General features: G+C 47.5%; 1 protein-coding gene and 1 non-coding gene across 7 annotated transcripts in view; one reads left to right on the top strand and one right to left on the bottom strand.

Moving 5' to 3' along the window:
* Window positions 1-6,491, top strand: part of KANK1 (KN motif and ankyrin repeat domains 1) — a 180,321-nt gene extending 173,830 nt beyond the window's left edge. For all 6 annotated transcript variants that reach the window (XM_087822690.1, XM_016214255.2, XM_016214256.2 and 3 more), the window contains 4 exons: window positions 1,641-1,783; window positions 2,424-2,624; window positions 4,799-4,897; window positions 5,491-6,491. In XM_087822690.1, coding sequence (XP_087678816.1) covers window positions 1,641-1,783; window positions 2,424-2,624; window positions 4,799-4,897; window positions 5,491-5,553 — 506 coding nt within the window. In that variant the 3' untranslated portion in view covers window positions 5,554-6,491. The remainder of the gene's footprint in view (window positions 1-1,640; window positions 1,784-2,423; window positions 2,625-4,798; window positions 4,898-5,490) is intronic.
* TRNAI-GAU (transfer RNA isoleucine (anticodon GAU)) lies at window positions 4,180-4,257 on the bottom strand. Its single transcript has one exon. It is a non-coding gene; the product is annotated as a tRNA-Ile (tRNA).
* Window positions 6,492-21,379: the final 14,888 nt, after the last annotated feature.

The raw sequence follows: 21,379 nt of genomic DNA, 5'->3' as shown, positions 1-21,379 counted from the left end.
TTGAGAAATACTTTCAACTTGTTATTCAAATGGCGCGGCCCAGTGGTACATAGAGTGGTACATATAGTTCCCAAATCATTTTGATTTGTTTTTGCAATACCTATTTTTACTTCTAGCACGTGACTGATACAGGACTCACAGTGCCTCAGTCTAATGAATGAAAACACAATGTGGACGTATGATTTAGAATATGACTATGAAGTTGTCCAGTTTTCCCGTACCGCTTCTTGACCCAACAGTCCCATTTTTTCAACTCTGTTTTGTGGACGTTGGATTCATGCAGATAAGAAACCAAGCAGATTTATCCATTTTCTCTTCCAAGTTCCCGTGTTCCCAGTGTAGGGGCCGTGTTAGGATAAAACTGCTTCCATGTCTCGGGAAGGAATTCCAAGCGGCCTCCCCTTCGGGCTTTCCAGACTATAAACAGAGCTGTTGATACTGTCAGCCTGTTATTGTTTAAACAGAGAAGTGGATAATATCCAGGAAAGCAGAAAACAAGATTTCAGGATTACTCCTGAAAGTAACGATTTAACCTAGCCTTGGAAATTTTGTGTGGACAAGATATTTTGGTAAATTAAATGATTTTAGTAAACTCCGTTGTTGGATGGCTTTGGTTAATACACTTTTCTGAGTTTACTTTTAACTGCTCACCGATATAGGCTGAGATTGTGGCTCCGTAAAGTGTGTCTGTGAATCTAAGACACTGTAGCATCTGTGGAGAACTGAATGTCACAGACACAGAGGAGCCTCCCAGAGCACGTCTGCTCGCCTGCGTCTCCATCACACAGCCTTTCTACATTCAGAAACTTGCACTGTTGTAAATGCCATATGTTCCCAGGGTCCAGTTGTTTCGGAACTCAAGGAAAGTTCTCATGGTACCTTCTCTTGTTGCTCTGTATGATGGAAACATCCTAAACGTTTTAACTGTATTGGGTCAAGCATCAAAGTGTCTTTCCTGTGTCGTCTATTGCTTTCATTTTATTAGAAAGTGCTGAAGGAATTTTAAAGTGCCTGGAGGATAATGTTGTCCCAGAAGACCTCTTAAGAATTACGGGAATAGGAAAGGTCTGGTTTATAGGGTCTGTTTCTTAGGGGACTTGACTGCATTTGCCCTCAGACCACAGTTCCCAAAGTAGGTGTCATGTGATTGAAATTCTGCTTCTAAGGGTCTCACACAAGTCAGATCAGTAAACCCAGGGTTTCAGAATGAGTAGTGGTTTCTAAGTAGGTAACCCCACATTCAGAGTTCTGTGCACAGGCCTTCACAAACCTTTTTCACTTGTAGCTCTCACTGCCTTCTTTACTCCAAAACAGTGATTTCCTAACACAGATTAATGTCTAGTTCCCACATTATTGTTTATTCTTCACAGCAACCATTACTTAGCACAACCTCCCAGACCCCCACGCTATCACCGTTCAGCCACCAGTTGCAAACAAGACGTGCTCTGAAAGCTCACTGTTGCTTCTGGCCTTATGAAATTAAAAAAAAAAATTGTTTAAGAATACCTCTTACATTTCCTTCCAAGTCACTCTCATATTTTGACCACCCAAGACCATCTCGTTGGGTTCTTCCAAACACCATACCCCTCAGTTCATGTTAGGAGACGGCTTCTCCCTAAAAAGGACTCATGCCTTCGCAGATGTGTGCAACGTGGACCACCAGAACAAGGCGGGGTACACCCCCATCATGCTGGCGGCCCTTGCCGCCGTGGAGGCCGAGAAGGACATGCGGGTTGTGGAAGAGCTCTTCGGCTGCGGGGATGTGAACGCCAAAGCCAGCCAGGTGAGCGCTCGCTTCCCGGGCTCGCTCGTGCTCATGCCCGTTGACGGCTCTGGCCTGCGCAGGTTCCCCACCAGCCTTCCCACCGCTGAGCACCAGCCCGCGGCCCAGCCCCGAGCCCAGGTGGCTCCTGGCCGTCCCAGGTGACCAAGCGCACTGGTGAAGTACCGGCTTACACTTCCCTCTGGAGACTTCTCTGTCCTTTGCCTTGTGGTGCCTCTGTTCGGAGCAGTGTATCCGTAAGCTGTAGGTCAGCCTGCATATCGGTGACTGGGAGGCCCAGCATCTACCAGGTGACCAGTGTCTTCATGCCGGTACCGAGTGCCCTTAGTTCAGATGTGTTTGACTTGGTCACCCACCTTTTGACTTTCCAGCTCCCTGATGTAATGAGAGCCTCCAAGGTAGAGGGAAGAATTGCCTTATTCCTTTATGATGTAACATATTAACTTAGCTCATCATTTTCGAGAAACTGATTGCTCCATACCTGCCACCCCACCCCCCAAGTAATTCCACATCCACTTTTCCCCTCTGTCATCACGCTCCCCCCCCCCCCCCCCCCCCCCAGCACAGCCCCACAACAGGCCACACTCTGCCTGCCAGCCCTGTTCGTACTTCCGAAGTTTACTGTCATTTTTCCCTGCAGGCAGGACAGACAGCCCTCATGCTGGCGGTCAGCCACGGACGGATAGACATGGTGAAGGGCCTGCTGGCCTGTGGTGCTGACGTGAACATCCAAGACGACGAGGGCTCCACCGCCCTGATGTGTGCCAGCGAGCACGGGCACGTGGAGATCGTCAAGCTGCTGCTGGCCCAGCCGGGCTGCAACGGCCACCTGGAGGACAATGTAAGCTGCCCCCGTCGGGCCCCGGGCCAGGGCCTGCGGGGCCACGGGAGGGAGCTCTGTGAGTGCCGCTTGGCAAGGGGGAGAGAACAAATCCTCCTTGATCTTCCTAGAGGATTTGTGTTGCCATCCAGGCCGCCTCGCTTCATGGCCCAGCTTGGCAGCGTTTACTGTGTGTCAGCTAATACTCCGCTAATGAAAGCGAAAGGGACAATGGTAAATAGGCCTCCTCCCAAAATTCATGAAAGGGGGAAGGTGCCTGCATGTACGAGAACTAGCATCTTAAAGGGGAGTGAACAAACTTATAACACAGAGTCAGAATTGGTGCACCTACTGAGAGGACCAGGTCCCCGGTCCATTAGGAGAGCCTGTTACTAGCCGTTACAGGTGGGGTTATTGGGTGACTAGAACCATTATTACTGCAGTGAAGCACTTTCCCAGGCAAATTAAATAAAGGCAGGTGTGTCCTTTGGGGCCCGTCGGAGTGATGCTTCACTAGGGGAGCTGGACTCGCTTGGCTTCCTTAAGCACATCTTTCCACTCCTGCTCGGGCTGTTCATCATCATCAGTCTAATCTCCTCTCGCAGGTCCTAAGCCGTCCCCACTCCCAGATAACCCCTTGACTGGGAACATCCTAAGGAAAGCTGCTCCTCTGGCTGGCTGCTGGCCAAAGTGGAGCACCCCCGATAGGTGAAGGCATAAGAACTAACTTTGGGGTGGTGACAGGGTTGAAAGGTGCAAAGGTCATAGAGGTCGGGCTGGGTTGGTTCTGTTTTTGAAAGTTTATCTCTGTGGAGCACAGGTTTGGCCCACAGCTTCCTTTAACTCAAAACACTAAAAAGTGAGAGGAAAAACATCCTCCTCTGCACTGGACCTCACGTCCCTGTGGGCCCACGTCAGCAGGAAGAGCAAAGCAGTGCAGGGATTTACTGGCAGGGGGCCGACTGCGTCCGCAGTTGCGGTGACTCCCCGGGAGCAGGAGCTGCAGCGCCGCCACATTCCCTCACCTCCGCCTGGCGGAGGGCGTTCCAACCGGAGTTCCCTCAAGAACACTTTGTTCTGTGTGTCTCTTTTGTTGGCTGGCTCTTCTACTCTCAGCAAAGAACAGCTTATGGATATAGTAATAAGAGGCCATAGTGACTCCCAGGCATCCTGGTCACCTCAGCTAATTGTCTGCTTTCTTATCCTTAAAGGATTAGGAGGGCATCCAGCTGGCCTCCCAGAATTCGCAGAGTGGGAGGGAGGGAGGGACCGTAAGATTCAAACCACACGCAAATTGTTTCCTGCAGCCAGCAACCCGAAGGAATCCTTGTTCCAAGACGAGACAGAAAATATGTTGTGTTTTTCGCCTTGGTGCTCCCTTATATCCATCTAAATCCTTGCAGTTTAGTGGAAGCCAAGCATTTAACAGACAATTTTTCTTTCCCGTATTTAGTGTTTTCCTCATATTTCCATAAGATACATTTCTTTTTTATTATTATTATTTTTATTGATTTGAGAGAGAGACATCAATTTGTTGTTCCACTTATTTATGCATTCATTAGTTGATTCTTGTATGTGCCCTGACCGGGGATCGAACCCGCGACCTTGGCATATCAGGACAACGCTCTAACCAACTGAGCCACCCAGTTAGGGCTCCGTAAGATACATTTCTGCCAGCCGGCAGGATTCAGTGCTTCTGCATTGATGTTACTCAGCATTCCCCAGGGTTTAGGGATGCAGGACCAGCTGTCTCCCCAAGAGGAAAATTAAGAGATCTTTGGCAAATTGCAGGATGTCAAAACATGCACCATGGTACATGCCTGTTCATTTGTAATTATAAGAAAAAAGAAACTAAAATTTTTTTTTACCCCCATCATCTGCTACTGTCCCCTGCTGGCGGGCACAGTGGTTGAATGAGACTTCTTCATGGGCAGCCTGCATTGTTGAGGGTCCATAGGGTGCAGGCCTAAGACGGAGGGAATAGGTGACTGTCTTCTTGACTGTGATTTCCTTAGGGCGGGGGCTGTGCCTCAGTCATCCTTGTATCCATAGGGCTTAGCACATCAAGGTCCACAAAACAAATGGCTAGATTTGGGGGGGGCGATACCAATTCCTGAAGGGCATTTTGATTTGTTACCTTCCGCTGTCTGGGTGATTGAGAAATCCAACCTGGCTCGTTCTTTTCATCTTTAAAGGATGGCAGCACTGCGCTCTCGATTGCTCTGGAAGCAGGACACAAGGACATCGCCGTCCTCCTCTATGCCCACGTCAACTTCGCCAAAGCCCAGTCTCCGGTCAGTGTTGTGCATTTGACATTTGTTAACAGGCCGAAATCCGCCAGACTGGTGGGCCCCCTTCCTCTGGGAGTTGACAGGAGGCACAGGGTTTTATGATGATTCTAAAAATGGAAGTTTTAATGTGGAACTCAAGAGTCCATCACTTCTACCCCACCCAGAAGGCCAGGAGTGCTAATGGTTAGCACAGCAGGGGCTAGACCCCTGCTTGCCCTCAGGAGACAGACGCTCTCATAGCCTCACATGAAGGGCTTATTCTGGGCATAATCATTCAAATTTCACATTCTTAGCCCACGAATACATATCTCTGTGTTCCTGGCATTTTTCCTAATGCAGATAGTGTGAGTAGCAACCTGTGGTCCCACAGTCCACTCTTAGCAGAAAGTTGACTTCCCAGGACAGCTGGGTGTGGTGCTGCTGAACTCAGCTGGCTCCTGAGCACCTCCTGCTGGTGGACCTGTGTTCTGTGTTCCGGCTCTCACTCTGGCTCGTGGGTGGTTGTCAGCTCTGGTGACAGAGTGCCTGTTTCACAGAGGACACATCTGCCTGAGGTCACATATTAACCCACATTTTTTTCGTTTCCTGGTCTCTAGGGCACCCCTAGGCTTGGAAGGAAGACTTCTCCTGGTCCCACCCACCGAGGTTCCTTTGATTGACGATGTACAAATAGCCGTTCATTTACATGCCACCCTTAAGCTGCTAATTGTTCCTGTTGGGGTGACAGATACTGAATGTATATGTATTGTGCCTGAGCTCACCAGCAAACAGAACACATAACGCCAAGGACTGAAGGCTGGAGCTGTCACAGTGGAAGCCAGCTGTCTCTCTTCCGGCCATCTTTCCTCTGCGCAGGGCACACTTGACCCCAGTTGCTGTGGCTGTTGAGTCTCTGCTCCATTATGTACAGTTGTTGGAAACTGTAACCTCACCTGAGCAGGCAACTTCTATTCCTTCTCTCCACCCCCCACCGCTGCTGAGAAGTGTCAGGTTCTCACTGGCATGGTGGTTTAAATTTCTCCACAAGTATTTATATTTACTGATGTAGAAGCATTGGGAAGCTCTTCCAAAATTCCATTCCAGGATGGTTTCATTAATTTTTCGTCTGTCTTTATTATTTTAAAGTAAGTAAGTTGAGATGACTTTGGTCATCAGCAACTTGGGCCTGGGCTGGTAGGTTTCTGGGTTAAAATTAAAAGATGGAGCTCTAAAAAGGTTTAACTCTTACATGAAGAAATATTTTCAGTTGGTTTTATCTGGATGGATGTATTATATGACTTTTTATATAAAAGGTACCTATATCAAATTAACAGTATTTTCAACTTTTATATTCCATGGTAATAAAAGACATGAAGAACTACATGTAACAGTACCATATTTTTATTAAATATTGCACAACTCAATATCTAATGGTAAAGGTTGAATTGTGTTAGAGGAATTGGCTATATATTTGCCTCTAGAGAAACATAGTGTAGTTCTCCACGTATTTATGGATCCCTTTATACCTTGTCACGCTTACTTTGGTCTTACATGTATTTAAATGTTTGAAGTGCCTTAGACTCTTGCCATATTTTCAAAATAAAATTTCATTAAGCTTTTTGCTCGTGCGTGCTTCATCTCTGACAGCTGTCTGCCCCGATCCTATCGGCTTAGAGCGGTGGCAGCACCAGCTGATGGGTGTATTGCTCAGGGAGGCTGAGGGCCCGGTCTGCTGGTCCTGCACTCCGACTAGAGAGACACCTTCTGAGAACACCACAGCGCTGCTCATTACTCAGGTTGCACATCACGAGTCTGAAATTTAAGACCTTATTAGGCAAACAGTTCATCAGACAGGTAATCTCCAAGGGGAGCCAGTGAGCTAACTCTTCTCACGTGCACAAGCACTAGCCTTAATTCTAGTTTTGGGTGCAACTGCTAGGTGCTGGTGGAAACCTGCAGTGATAAGAAAGGAGAGATGAAGCCAGACAGACTTTTGATTTCAGGCTGCTGTTGGTAGAGCAGCACCTGTTTTCAAGTCCTTTCTGAAAAGCCAAGGGGATCGAGTCCATCTCATTAAAATGAAGAAGCATGGTGGTCAAGACGCACACTAGGTGTTTGGGCAGAGCCACTGGTGGTAGATTTCTAACCCAGGTCATTTGTGAGAGCCAGGTGCATTGGAAGAAGATCACGGAGGCTTTTCTTAAACCTTTCTTCCTTTTCTTCCTCGCCTTCCTTCCTTTCTTGTATTCATTCATTACTGAGCTCAAAAATAAGGCCAGAGACTAGGTGTTTCCAACAGGTGTGTGTGTCATCACAGTGCTTGCGCTGGAAGGCCTGTTTTCACGCACTCAGATGTTTGCATCTTTTAGAGAAGAATTCTGGCCCAGCCAGGTGTGGCTCAGCGGTTGAGCGTCGACCTAGGATCCAGGCAATCGGGGTTCGATTCCCGGTCAGGGCACATGCCCGGGTTGCGGGCTTGATCAATGACTCTCTCATCATTGATGTTTCTCTCTCTCTCTCCCCCTCTCCTTTCCTCTCTCTGAAATCAATAAAGATATATTTAAAATTAAAAAAAAAAAAGAATTCTGGAGGCGCCCTGGAAAGCACTGCTGGCAATTCAGGCCAGCTCGGGGCGGTAACAGCCGCTCTCTCAGTTCATGCCTGGGCCTCTGGGGCAGAAGGGCCACCCTCTTCCATGAACCGTGAAAATGAGGTCACAGCTGCCTTGGGTCACGAGTATCTCTTTCCCTCCTGGGGCGGACCTGCCAGCACTGGGATTTGGGCTAAACTTCAGTTCAGATAGTTATTCAAGGCCAAGGTCCATCAGATCTGAAATCGCTCAATAAATTAAAGCAGAAGAATGTTTGTGTTTGAAGAAAAGCAGGGCTGAGTTGTCTGCCCTTTAATGGCATGACATGCCTTTTGAGCAAGGAGGGCTGTATCAGGTGGTTGTGGTTCTGGGAATTTTCTTTGTTCCATTTGAGAAAGGAAGGTAATACTGTCAGTGCTGGAGAAAGTGAATTCCTACACCTGCATGGTGCATTTCAGATTTCTTGTGCTAAATTTTGCAAAAGAAAACGAGTGCTAGTTTTACCACGGAGTGAGGTCTTAGTACACATCTAACATCTGGGTAATGTCTGCTGCTTTGTGCCTTGTTTGCTCTGCTAACACTGGGCACTTTGAATGCTTTTTATCTCCGGATCTTGGCACACTGTACAAACCAGCCTGATTCTCCCCATTGGTACAGCAGCAGTTTATTGAGGCCCAAATCCATAAAGGGATTTGTGGTGTACGCTTGGGCAAGGTCCTCAAGAGAGGGCTGGAGAGGCCTGGTTTTATTTTCCAGCTCTAGTGAAGAGCCATCTTTCCAGACACCCTTGCCCTGGAAACTAAAAAGCCGAAGGCCAGCTCTGGCTGGTGGCCCGGTTGGCACTTCATCCCATGCACCAAGGGTTTGCAGTTTCGATTCCTGGTCAGGGCACATACCCAGGTTGCGGGTTCAATCCCCAGTCAGGGCATGTACAGGAGGCAACCAGTCGATGTTTCTCTCTCACATTGATGTTTCTCTCTCTCCTTTCCTCTCTCTCTAAAATTAACAAACATATCCTCTGGTGAGGATTGAAAGGAAAGAAGCTGAAGGCCAGAATCCACCCAAAGACAAAAGAAATAGAGCAGCGGAACTTAGAGACTTTAATGTTAAGAAAATAAAACTGTAGAGGAACATTCGTAATATTTAAAATAAATAAATTCTAAAAATAAAAAAAATAAAGTAAAACTGACACGTCCTGCCATTGGGACTAAATGGACTGAACCCCATGCTATCACAAGGATGGGCCTTGCTTCTGGAGAAGGTTACCCGGAACACACTATCCAGCACCAGTCCCCACAATAAATGACATGCGGGGTCCCTGCCTGTAATTTGCCAGTACTCCAGTGAGAACACGTTTACCCCGATTTCTGGAACCCTGAAGTACTGCAGGTATGGGATAATACTTGCCGACAGAATCAGGAAAGAAAACTGCAGTTTTCCCCTTTAGGGAAATACTGAACAGATGGCCCATAATCTTTCTTTAAATGTCCGTGGGTCCTTCTGGGAGGAAGCCTGCTACAAGCACAGATACTTTTATTTTTGTGATACTTGGTGTGAGCTATCCCCTTTGCAGCATGCATAGGAATTTCCTGAGGGTGAAAATGCAAACTCTGGGCCCCATCCTGCAGATTCTGCTCCTTTAGGTCTTTAAGGAGCAACCCTGGTGTTTCTCAGTGCGGCCTTCGTCCTGAATTATGAGACACTGCCCTTATGTTCTTTTCTAAACAAGGTAGGCGGGTGGGGGTCTATAACAAAACAAGAAACAATACTTTTAGTCTTTTATCTTTGATGAGCAAGGAGCCAACATAGTCTCTGTGTGGTGTTCACCCATGCTCAGTGGCATTTCGGCATCTCCTGAAGAAGTCATTTCTAGAAGGCCAGGAACCTGGCTGCCACGGATCTATTTTTCTGTGTTTATGGGAAAGGGAGATGGAGGTGGCTCAGTACATGAGTGACAGCATTGACAGGCAGACAGTTCTGGGAGTATTTTCCTAAGTTAATCTTTTCTTTCCCACTTCCTTGTGGAGCAGGACTGCTCCTGCACAGGAAGAAGGCCGTGACCCGTTGCTTTGGCTTTGGAATAAAAACAGTTTTCTACTTTCTTTTTTACTGAGCGTGCAATTTTTTTTAAAGCCCCAGCCTTAACCAGAGACTATTTAATTCTACTTTGTGCCATAAGGAAATTGCTAATCATATGTTAACTCTGTTCTTATTTAGCATGGCTATAATTTGGAAGCCAGCTAATTATAAAATATATTTAAAGTACATCTTGCTGAAGATGATTACCACAAAAGGATGTGGCCAAGTCGTTGGCCACGGTGTTCCAGAGCTGCACATGCTCGCACTGCCCACCCGCCCATCACTGGCTGTTTCCTAGGGGGAAGAATCGGGAGGTGACACTTGGCCCTTCCAGTGTGAAAGATGGTTAGTCAGCGCTTCTAATGGTGTCCAGGACACCTGACCCGAATTCTGGCAGGGATTGTGTAGAGAAGCTGGAAAGTAAAACGCCATGTTTTATGGGTGCGTGCCAGTACAGATGCGTCTGATTTTGAGGACATTTGGGGAGGAGCTGGCATTTTAGGAAACCAACTGCCCACTGCCGCTTCATGAAGGCCTTTGACCAGTTAATCGGCAAGAAAATGGGAACCGTGTTCCTAATTTTCAGATAATGGAAGCTGCATAGGAATATTCCTAAAACCAAATGCCGATCTTGCATTTCGGCCAAAATAAAAATACCCTTGTTCTTCATTCCGCAGCCCAGAAAGACCCAGTTAACTCAGCCCTAGACCCACCTGAGAGGGCAGTGCTGTCTGAGGGAGGGGAAGGGAAACGGCTGAGCCGCAGGCGGGCGGGAGGTGCTGCGCTGCCCGGGTACCAGCCCATCGCCGCGTGCAGGTTGCTGTAGGCCAGTGGCGGCTGGGGGGGCCACTTACTCGCCACCTGTCAGGTAGCAAAGAGATTCCGGCTGTGATCCCATCTGCTCTGTTGTGAAATTCTGGATGTGCTTCAACAGGTAATAAAGACAGTATCCATTCATTTGGCTGAGTCCCTGAGCGTTCAGAGAGCTCACAAGCCACCCCTGTCCTAAGTATGCTCCCCCGCTCCCTCTGAAAGGCCGGTCCTCCCACAGGAAGCTCGCTAAGATCGGCTATTGGGCCTGGGTTTGTAACGCCACCCGGCAGGATCGAAAGGTCCTGGTGCCTGGCTGATACACAGGTTGAATGAATGGATTAATGTAAAAACTCATTGAGCTATGCTGTTAGGAGTTAGGAGAGTGTTACCATTAGGAGAGGGGGAGGAGATGACTGGGAGGGAGCGGAGAGGGGCTGGTGAGGGGCTAATAGGGATCTATCTCTTAGCCTTGAGGTAGCTACACTGCTGTGTTCCCTTTGCGGTAATTCATTAGGCCGTATACTCAGGATTTGTAAACTTTCCTCTGTGTCTATTAACTTCATTTTTTTAATATAAAAAATGAAAAAGTTTAGTCAAAAAAGACCTCCTTGGGAGGAAGGTGTAGATTTTGATGATTTGGAGGTCAATGGGAACAAGTTGACAGTGGCTATAACACAGAAGTGTCAGCCTTGCCATTTCTTCACTGTTAATACGCAGCTTTGCCTGCGGTGGCTACTGTGGCGCAGGCACAGCCTTGGATGGCAGTCGCTCACCCGGGCTGCTCTTGGGTGCCCCGGTCGCCTGGGTGTCGCCCCGCCTGCTCTGAAGTTAGGCCTGGCCCCGTGACTTGCTGCGCTGCTGAAACGCTGGTGGGAGTGATGAGAGTCAGCTCCGGGCGAGCTTTAGAAGCCAGCCTGCCGCTCGGCGTGACCCCCCATCCGGGCAGGTGCTGAGGAGGACGTTCTGTCAGCCTGGGCTCCTCAGCGACCAGCAGAGTTCCCTCGCTGGCCTGTGTTACAGGTGTACTAGGAGCAAGAAATAAACCTTTCTCATGTTAGGTTAGGGACGTCTGCAAGGGATTTGTCACCCCAGCACAGCTTAGGTTTTCTTTACTGACACAGAAATTGGTTCTGGGAAGCGGGCGCTGCTGCAACCAGGTGGCTTAGGTGGCGATCCGTGGCCAGCGCGGACGTCGGCATGGGGAACTCAATCACGGAACACAGAAGAGTGTTCGAATGGTGCGTCTCTTAATTTTCTGAGGGTGGTACGCGTCGGTACCATCCTAGGTGCCCAGGAGAGAAGGTAGCACGTTACACAGACACCTCAAGGCGCTAAGGACTGACTATGGGGAAGGAGAGCCATTTCCTACGTACCATGTGAGGCAGATTTAGCTTATAAACTTGTTCTTCTCAAACTTGAGCTCACATCAGAATCCCCCAGGGGGTTGTGACAACACAGATGCTGGGCCCCGCCCCAGAGTTTCTCATTCAGTAGGTCTGGGAATAGGCCCAGGAACTGGCATTTCCAACAGATGCCCAGGGGTGGTGCTGCTGCTGGTCGGAGACCCCGCTTCGAGAACTGCTGCTCAAGGGGAAGGGGTTTTCAGTCTTATAAGTAGACTCCCCTTGTCTCAGCCACAGGTACCTGCTGGATAGGCATATGTGGGGTTTTGTTTGTTTGCAGTTGCCAGCGATTAAGCCTTACAGTTAGCCAGTTTCCTGTTTAAAAACTGTTTTCCTATTTACAAAGGTGCAATTGTTTAATGGCAAGTCTTTCTACAGCTTGTATAATATATCAAGTGTTTATAATCTTGCATTTATCCAGAGTTGGGTTTTAGAATTTGGCCAGAGGACGTGACTTGAATCATAGCCGCCACGTAAGAAAAATGACCCACATATTACACTTAGAAAGAAAGCAAATCTTTATTTATGCTAATCCCACTGAGTCTCTCTTTGTGTTGGCTCCCTCCCTCATGAATGCTCATGTAAAAATCACGGTCGTCCCGACACCCCAGTGAGGAATAGAGGCGAGGGTGCGCTGCATTGCGCCTCTCGGCTGCCGCCTCTGAATACCGCCTCTGTTCTTGTTCTGCCACCGGGCGGAGGCTCACAATGGTGTCCCTTCACAGAGCCAGGACAGCGGTCATTCTGGATGCTCACGCCACGGTCTGAGAGACAGAGGGGAGGCCGATGCACCCATGGGACCAGGAGCGCACTTGAGGGATCTGCTGCCTAAAGGCACGTAGTGTATGTCCACAGCTGTGGGTCAGAGACTGAACTGAGATGAGGAAGAGGAGGGGGAGGAGTCTGTGGTTCACAGGACACTGGAGGCCGCTTGTTTCTGTCCTCTCCCACCTATAAAGTCATCTCTGAGAGACGACTCACTTGTAGAAAGTGCACTTGCTGACACTGATCGGCAGCAGGCCTTGAATGCAACATTAATGAGGTTCTTCCCCATGCTTCATTCAGTCACTGTCGGGATATATGACCAGATATATAACCAAATAGACAGAAGCTTGGTGACTGTCATAAAAACCCTGCTGTATGGTCTGGTCTGTGTCACATTTAAAAAGGCAGAACAGAGCACTTTTACTTACCTTTATGTGTCAGAGTTTAGGGACTCCAGCTTGGGAGGCCAATAATTGCACAATTGCTAGAGCACAAGAGACTGATTCATAAACTTGTTCTGCTAGATTCTCATCTGTGCTTCTAATCCATGTTGAAATTAGGGAAGACAGACACTGCCATTAGCCACCAATAAGTTCCGTAAAGACGACCTTTCAGTGATCTGCACATGCTCTGACCTCTACATGTACAGGATTTTTTTCCAGTTGCCAACATGAGGAACATTAACTGGAACAAAAACCCCACTCCACCTGGGAAGGGAAGTCGCGTACTAGCCGAAGTCCATTGCAAATAGAAGTAGGCATTGATTTTCTAGGCCTTGTTTCTCCCACCTATGTTTATTTGATGCCTAATAAAAAGTGACTTTTCAATTCTGGTGCTCATTCTCTGGTTTCTACCACAATATTAAACACATGTAGAGTTGAAGACCAGTGGAAGGCATTCAGCTCTCAGCTCTGCAATGCAACGGAAGGAGCAATCTGCAGGAACCCATTTTATTTGAAGGTGAAAGTTGCTTCTAATACAGTAATTTCTTCAAGGGGTGAGTCGTTCTCTCATTTCTAAGTGGGTGCGTCAGTTAACCATGGCCACAATAATGCTGTGTAACACACAGCCCTGAAAGCCTCAGTGACATACAATCAGCATTTATTGCTCACACGTCTGGGTGGCCAGTGAGGCGGTGCTGCTGACCTTGGCAGTCTCACTCCCTGCTGTCTGCTGTTCTCGGCTGGCTTTCATCGGAGCTGAGGCCATTCAGCTCTATTCCACATGGCTCGATCTTACAGCTGAGTAGCCCAAGCACGTTCTCATGGCTATTACCAAGACACAAGAAGAATAGTGGATGAGGCCTCTTGACACTTAAGCTCAGAACTGGCACTTCATCATTTCCATGGTATTCTATTGGCCCAAGCAAATTACAAGGCCAGCCAGGATTCAAGGAGATTGGGAAACACATCCTGCCTCTTTAGTTAGTGAGAAGAATTGCAAAGCCACGTGCCAAAGTGTTTGGCTGTAAACAAAAAATTTGGAGCAATAAAATGCAATAAATCCATCCTAGTGAAATTCTCCCCCAATGGTAGTTCTAACCAGGGTTTGGGGGGTGCTCAAGAGCCATACTTCTTTTAACCACCTTAAATCCCTTGGGAAAGGGTGGAGACAGTTACATCCGATAGGTACATCTTGCAGAACCTTTTCCATGGTGGAGGCCTTATTGTCACCATAGGGGAGCCCCTAACTAGAGTTATCTGGCACAATGCATGAAGTTCACCAGTGACAATGAACTTAAGTAGTAGACAGAAAATGGTAACTTGGAAATCATGGGGGTGGAAGCCCAGAGCAGCTGGAAGAGAAGAGCATTTTAAGAGTCTTGGGAGCGAGTTTCCAGTGCTGTTTTCAAGGAGCATCAGGGTGAGGCATGCTGAGGAGGGAGCTAGATGTCTCCAGCCTGTTCCACTGAGGAGCCGCCACTGGAGAGCAGGGGGATTAGACTTCCACAGCCTTGGCTTCCAACTGACAGAATCGAAGAGGACAGTGGCATGAGTTGTGTTAGAATCCCTCTAGCTCTTAGCTAGCCAGCATAATTTTTACTGCAGGCTACTTCCTGTGGCTGGCAGGGAGAGGCTTCACAGTCATTTATGAATTCTTGTCCGTGAAATTGCTCTGAGGCCGTCTTACCATGTCAGCCTGGCTCAGTGTCTGGGCAGTTACTAAAAGCCAACCCCTAACCCTTCCACAGTTGGTCCCAGCCTAGCGGAGCAGCACATGGAGCCTGGGCGTTGGCTGTGGCTGCCGGGGGAGTGAATGTTGAGGATGGGAGTGGGGGGGTTGGCAGAGAGGAGCACTTTACCACTTACTAATGAAGTGAGAAGAAGTCTTCCTTGCTTAAGGACACTATAACCCTTCTGGCTTTCTCTGGATATAACCTACCTACTGAAATCTCAAAATATTGAGGCATGTACTCCGCATCCCACTGGGAAGGTGGAGCAGACTGCAGTCGTCACTTTAGTTAAGCCTGAGAAACATCCCGATAGTAGGTCAAGTGGGCCTGGGAGGAAGCGCCCTGAGGAGAACCACGGTCACTGGCAAGCACCTTGTGGAGCACTGAAGATGCGGGGCCTGTGGCCGTCCCGCGTGCTCAGAGGAAGGCCCGACGCCTGGCGGCCAGCGGCTGCTCGCTGCAGGCAGACGCCGGAGCCGCGCTGGAGCCAAGCAGATGGGCCCTCGCCTTCGCTTCGGGAGAGCCCCGCGCAGCCCAGGGCGTCTGCCTCGCGGCTGGATTCCAGTGCCACGCAGATTTCCTCCGTGCACGGCTTCCAGGATCACCAGGGCCAGGCTGTGCCGCGGCCTCAGCTCCCTTCCAGGGGCCCCACATTCCCCACAACCCAAATGGCAAGCAGAGCCAGCCTCGTCTGCTGGGGATGAGGGGGCCGTTCCTGCACAGAGCAGGGTTTTCTGCACAGTGAGGCAGATTCTACAAGGTGTTCCCAAGTCTCAAGGCGGTCGGTCACACATCTGAAGGGCAGAAAGGGGTGAGGTGAGCTCTGTGCTGCTTCAGGAGGAAGAGGGTCTGAGTCCTGAGCCCAAAACCCAGCAACCAGCACGTATGCTACATTTAAATGGTTCCCCCAGGAAAGAGTGAACCGGGAAAAGTTCATTCAGCCAAATCAACTAAAGAGATGTTTGTTCAACTAAATAAAATCTGGCCGAGCACCTCTGGTTCCTCTGTGAGGAGTCTTGTTAAGGGGTGTGGGAGCTTGTGTGGGCTTCCTGAGGTCCCCACTAGCACTGAGACCGCTTCCTCCAATTCTTCCAGGCCCTTTGCCAATTTACACGATTCCTCTGCACAGCCTGACCTATCAGCGCCCCCTAGCGTCCAGGAGTGGACACACCAAGCACGGGCCAGTCTTCAAATGCCAGTGTTTTTTCAAACAACAATTTCATGGGTTACAAAAATCAATGTAATGTTATCTCCACTAATCACACTGTGGTAGGGATGCTGGGACAGAAAGCTGGGCAGATAGCTCAGCAAGGCCCCTACATGCCTTAGTCCTCAGTGCCAAGGGACTCCATAGAGGGTGATGACTCATTGGATTGGATTATAAGGGAAACTTAGACAGTTATTTGAAAATGTACGTGTAACTTCGGTTCACCAAACAGATTAATCAGTCTTTTTCTTTTTTTAGTGGATAAGTTCAAAATAATAAAACATTACAGACACACACAAAAATCAGTGTTAACTACAAGCATTAAAAAAAAATCAAATAAATCAGAAATCTAAGATTATACCATATATGGTAATCGTGTCATTTCATGAAAATTATGTGTGTGCTTGTGTGTGTGTGTGTGTGTGTGTGTGTGTGTGTGTGTGAGTTCTGGGTCACAAGATAAGATATATTTGTTAGTGGGCAGAGTAGAAGTTTAAAAAGTTTGCAAAGCCCAGGTCCAGAGCGTGGTGCAACCAGGTCCTTTGTACTTTTAGCTCCTCGTGGCGAGGAATACTGGGCGGAACCATCCTCAAGCCCATTCTGACTCATCCTGAGTCCAGGATTGGGGAAAGGGGGGCAGCACAAAAGCAGGAGAAGTCATCGAGGGGTTAAGACAGTTGAAAACAGCCACACACAAGTAAAGAAGTCAGCTGCAGTGCCTCAGGCGCCTGAGGAAGGACCAGGCAGATAGAGCCAAAGGTAGATAGGAGAGCAGTGGGAACAGAAATGGGGGCGGGGCTGGGATGATTTGTCCCAAGCTGTGTCATGAAGGAAACAGAGCATGAAAGTGCTGGAGGAAAAGGAGACTGGAGTGGGAAAGGACTTCCAGACTGACATCACTACCAGCTCAATTTTTTCCTGGTAACCCACATTAATAGCCTTACGGACTATAAAAGTTTCCAAGGTTATAGGAAGCACCTTTCTCTTTCAAAGTTAACTGATTTCTCCCTCTCTTTAACTTGTCATTTTTAAATTTTTTATTGTGGTAAAACATATATAACATGAAGTTTGCCATTTTGATGATTTTTAAGTGTACAGTTCAGTGGCGTTAAGTACATTCACATTGTTGAGTAACCGTCGCCACTATTTCCAGAACTTTTTCATATGCTGTAACAGAAATGGTGGCCATTAAGCAATAAATACCCATTTCCCACTCCCCACCCCCCTTGGTAGCCTCAATTCTACTTTCTGCCTCTGAATTTGCCTTTCTAGGTATCTCACGGAAGTGAAGTCATGAATCACCTTTTGTGTCTGGTTTACTTCATTTAGCATCACGTCTTCAAGGTTCATCCACGTTGTAGCGTGTGTCAGAACTTCATTCCTTTTTACGACTGAATAATATGCCATTGTGTGTATATGCATTTCATTTATCCATCTGTGGGTGGACACTTGGGTTGATATCACCACCTCATTTTAAGATGAAGAAACTGAAGCTCTGAGTGGCCCAGAGTTGCCTCTTAGTGGGAAGCATAGTTAGAGTGATCAGGTCTTTTGCCTCCTAGGCCAAGACTTGTCACTGCTCCAAGCTAATGAGAACCTGCTTTGCCATGACACCCTTTTATTTCACATTCTGCTCTGGTTTCAAATAGGGGCAAATAACAACAAATCCATGTATAGCAGTTCACTACATACCAGGTACTGTTCTGAGTGCTTTATACGTGTTAACTGTTTTTTTCTCAGCACAAACCTATGGGGTAGTTGTACACCATTAGTTTCTGCTTTTTACCAATGAGGAAACTGAAGCATAAAGAGCTTCAGTACTTTGCTCAGGATCACACAGTTAAGACCAAGCCAGGCCAAGAACCCAGCTCCAGAGTCCCTGCACTTCATCACTCTATGACATTGCCCCTCTTGTAGAGAGAAAAGCCATCTTCGCCACAGCGACATGTCCCAGTGGGATTCTATTTTTAATGTTAGAAACTTGAATTCCAGAGAAGAAATCCATCAAGATGCCCTTTATCTGAGATGAACTCAGGAAGGCAAGCTTATTCCAGGGACAAGACTGGAAGTTGAGTTACACTTGTATTTTACACGAACATCCACGGCCCCAAACTCTGCATGGGTCTCATGGGACTGTATCCACCCCTGACCAGGGTGATCTAGGAACTACAGAGCAAATAAAAGCCCTTCAGACCCAGAATCGGCTCTTTAAAACGTTCTAGACTGCTCAGTTAGAGACACACCAGTCTGATTCTGGGGAAGCCCTTGCTACTGAAAGTGTAATCACTCAGTTTCCATGTGCCTCTGAGTCTCAAACTCCAGGCCACCACAGCCACTATAGTTAGGGTTAGGCCAGTAATCTGCAGGGCTCAGGAGAGTCACACAAGCACCCAACAACCCTGACCCTGTTATATTTAGATCATGTGAGTCACTGACTAGGAAGAAACTAACTATTAGGGGAAAAAAGCCAAAGAGAATCCTCATCTGTGTTCTCCAAGTATATTTTACTTGGAAAAGCAAGTGATGAGGAACTCACTCCCCCACTAAGGAGAGGGAAAATAGGAGAGAGGTCTGCCGTCTCCAGTAAAACAAACAAGAAATTGTATTATTAGAAAGCCTGAGCCCCAAGGGACTCCGTGTCCTTGTAGTGTGGCTGTCTGAGTTCTCTAGGTTGTGGTTTCAGCCAGAAAGTCTAAGGACTTCAGTTGATGGATCAACAAGAACAGAACTAATTTACCTGCCACAGCACATCTGGCTGTAGCTTTGATAAGACTCCCCAAGGTGCCCTTCCAAAGGGACCTGTTTGCTGTCTTCTGCCATTTCCTTGGGGAAGCCACAGCCTACTAAATAGCAAGGAGTGAAAATGCACTCCATTTCTATGTGTCTAGCCATTTCTTCCCTTTAGCCTTACCCACCAGTATTAACCAATGTCTCCTATATCTGAACTAAGGCACCACAAATCAGAGTGATACAGTGAACGGAAGGAATTGTTTTTCCTGCCATAGGTTGGAGATGACAGTTCCAGAGCCATTTTCTAGCACTCAATAAAATACCATCCAACCCCAGCTCTCTAAGTAACTCCTGTGACACCTCCTGTGGCCCAGAAATCTTCACAGATGGGCACCCTCGAGTTCTAATGAAGTATAAGACACTGTCCAGAACTAGGGCAAGAAAGAATCCATGAAAGCTAAAAACCGGCAAAACTGACAGGCTACACAGCACTCTGTCACTGATGTGCAGACCTTAGAAGACTCGCACAAGCACCCAACCTGCCCTAGTTACATTCAGGTCATGTGACTTGTTGACCAGGAAGAAAGAAACTTATAGAACGAAAGCCAAAGAGAATCCACAGCTGTTTGCTCTGAGTCTGTTGTACTCGGAAAAGTAAGCAATGAACTCAAGAGATCATGCTTGCAAAAGCATTTTGGAAACGTGAACAGGCCTCTTAGAAGTATCAGCTATTTTGCTAAGGGTAAGTTCATTTTATTTCTAGAGTCAGTTTTACTCACTGGCATCTCTCCCCAGAACACACAGGCACTCACACAAAAACACTGTCTTCTAGTTGCCCCATGAGCATGAAGAGCTGGGCCAGTGGGTGACCAATGAAGCTATAGATGTCCATGTTCCGACTGGATTGTCCCCTGCGGTGCTGAACCAGGCAAGCTGCTCTGGCGGGGAAAAAAGAAAAGAGAGCCCATTGGGCAGTGGGAAGGTTTTTCTGAGGAATCTGCAGCTTCTCTATGCGGGGTGTGAGGAGGAGGTCTTCTCCAGAATTAGGATCTGCTATGAGGCGGTACCAGGGCTTCATTTACTCCTGTGATCCTCTCAGCGCTGGGCCACCTGATGCCACCACTGCCGTGCGTCGCACTGTAGGATGTTCAAGGCTCATTCCCATCCCACATATTCCATGCTCCCTCCTCTGTCATAGTTCCCTCTGCTGTCCTCCCATTCAATAGCAGCTGAGATTTATCCGTTCCTTCCTGTGGGGCCTGATGCTAAGCACTTCACATGCGTGACATCAAATCCCATTAGCTAGGTGGTCACCAGGGCCACCAGTTCCACCTAACAGCTCATGTCCATCCCCTTCTCCCACTGCTAGTCCCTTAGTTCAGGGCACCACCACTCCTGGATTGCTGCCTGAGGGTCCTAATTGTTTCTCTTCTCTCCACCGCCAGCCTTGTCCCCCTTCAGCGTGGTCATACTATTTCCTATTTAAAGCTATTCGATGGCCCCCTCACTTCCTCCTTGGTCTGACATGATGCAGGTTCCTCTGTGATTTTGTTTCAGCCCATCAATTCCTCCTATGCTCTTCAACAAAGCCAAACCGAACTGCCACAGGGATTCTTAACCTTAAGCCTTCGGGTCACCCCCTTTATTACTCATAACTTCTCCCCACTGTGCTCCACAAAGAGTTCAGGCTCTTTGGGTTCTTTCATTTCTGAGCACCAAACACTGGTCTTTTTACCAAGGAAACGTGTGCGTGCTGTAGAGAGCATGCTCCTCCCACAGGATTATAATGATGGCCTTATCCATGTCAGTGGGTATATCAGTAGACAATCAGGATTGATCAGGATGATACCCTCCTAATATATCCATTCATCTGGATTGAAGCCAGGCAATACGCAAATTTAATCAGTTTATTAAGGACTAAATAGGCAAAACACTGACCTCCCTTGCTGGTCTCAGGTCAGGAAGGTATTTCACTGTCACAGCTACCCCCTTTCCATTCTGTGGCTGACAACTTTAGTCCTTCATTTCTCATTAGACCAGAAGCTTGACTCCTACTCTGCTGAGTGTTCCTGTTCACTAATGAAGCTTAAATGACCAGTAATAGTGGCACACAAAATAGAATGCCTCGGACTTCATTATGGTTAAAGTGGGAGATTTTCCTCTTGAGAGCATGCTTCAGACTACTTTGGAAAAAGGCAAAATTATTTCCTCTTGAGGGCTACTGGACACACAGTACTTTGTATCAAGTAAGGTGAGGGCCCAAAGAAGCTTCCCTGCACCAACTCCACTAGATCTAGCTCTTGCCTTAACTTCATTCACTCTGTGGGCAATATCAAGAGATGAGCCTATTTTTGCCTACAGTTGTAGACACAGAACATGATTTAGAGTCAGTATTAACATTCTAAAATGCTATAAGACTAAAATAAAACACCACTCAAGAAGACTTTTTCCTATAAAGTGAGACATATACCTTTTCCATTCCATAATTAGAAGAAAGAAATTTTCCCTCCAGTAAAAATAAAGAGAATTTAAAGAGGTCTAATGTCTTTCCAAAAAAATGATGGAAATTATAGTACCACTTAGTAAGAAATTCTTGCAATGTTTCATCAAAACAACCATACTCTCAAAAAAATGTTTTTAAGTGAATCTTTTCTTTTTCTTTTTTTATAAAGCATATTTTTTGTTCAACATTTCATTTAGTTCTTTTTCTGGAGTTTTGTTATGTTACTTCATTTGGGCCATGTTT

Source organism: Miniopterus natalensis, chromosome 12 (assembly GCF_054644295.1).
Source record: "Miniopterus natalensis isolate mMinNat1 chromosome 12, mMinNat1.hap1, whole genome shotgun sequence".
Classification (NCBI taxonomy): Eukaryota; Metazoa; Chordata; class Mammalia; order Chiroptera; family Miniopteridae; genus Miniopterus; species Miniopterus natalensis.
The sequence above is the reverse complement of the archived record's forward strand: the minus strand, read 5'-3'. Positions and strand labels throughout refer to the sequence as shown.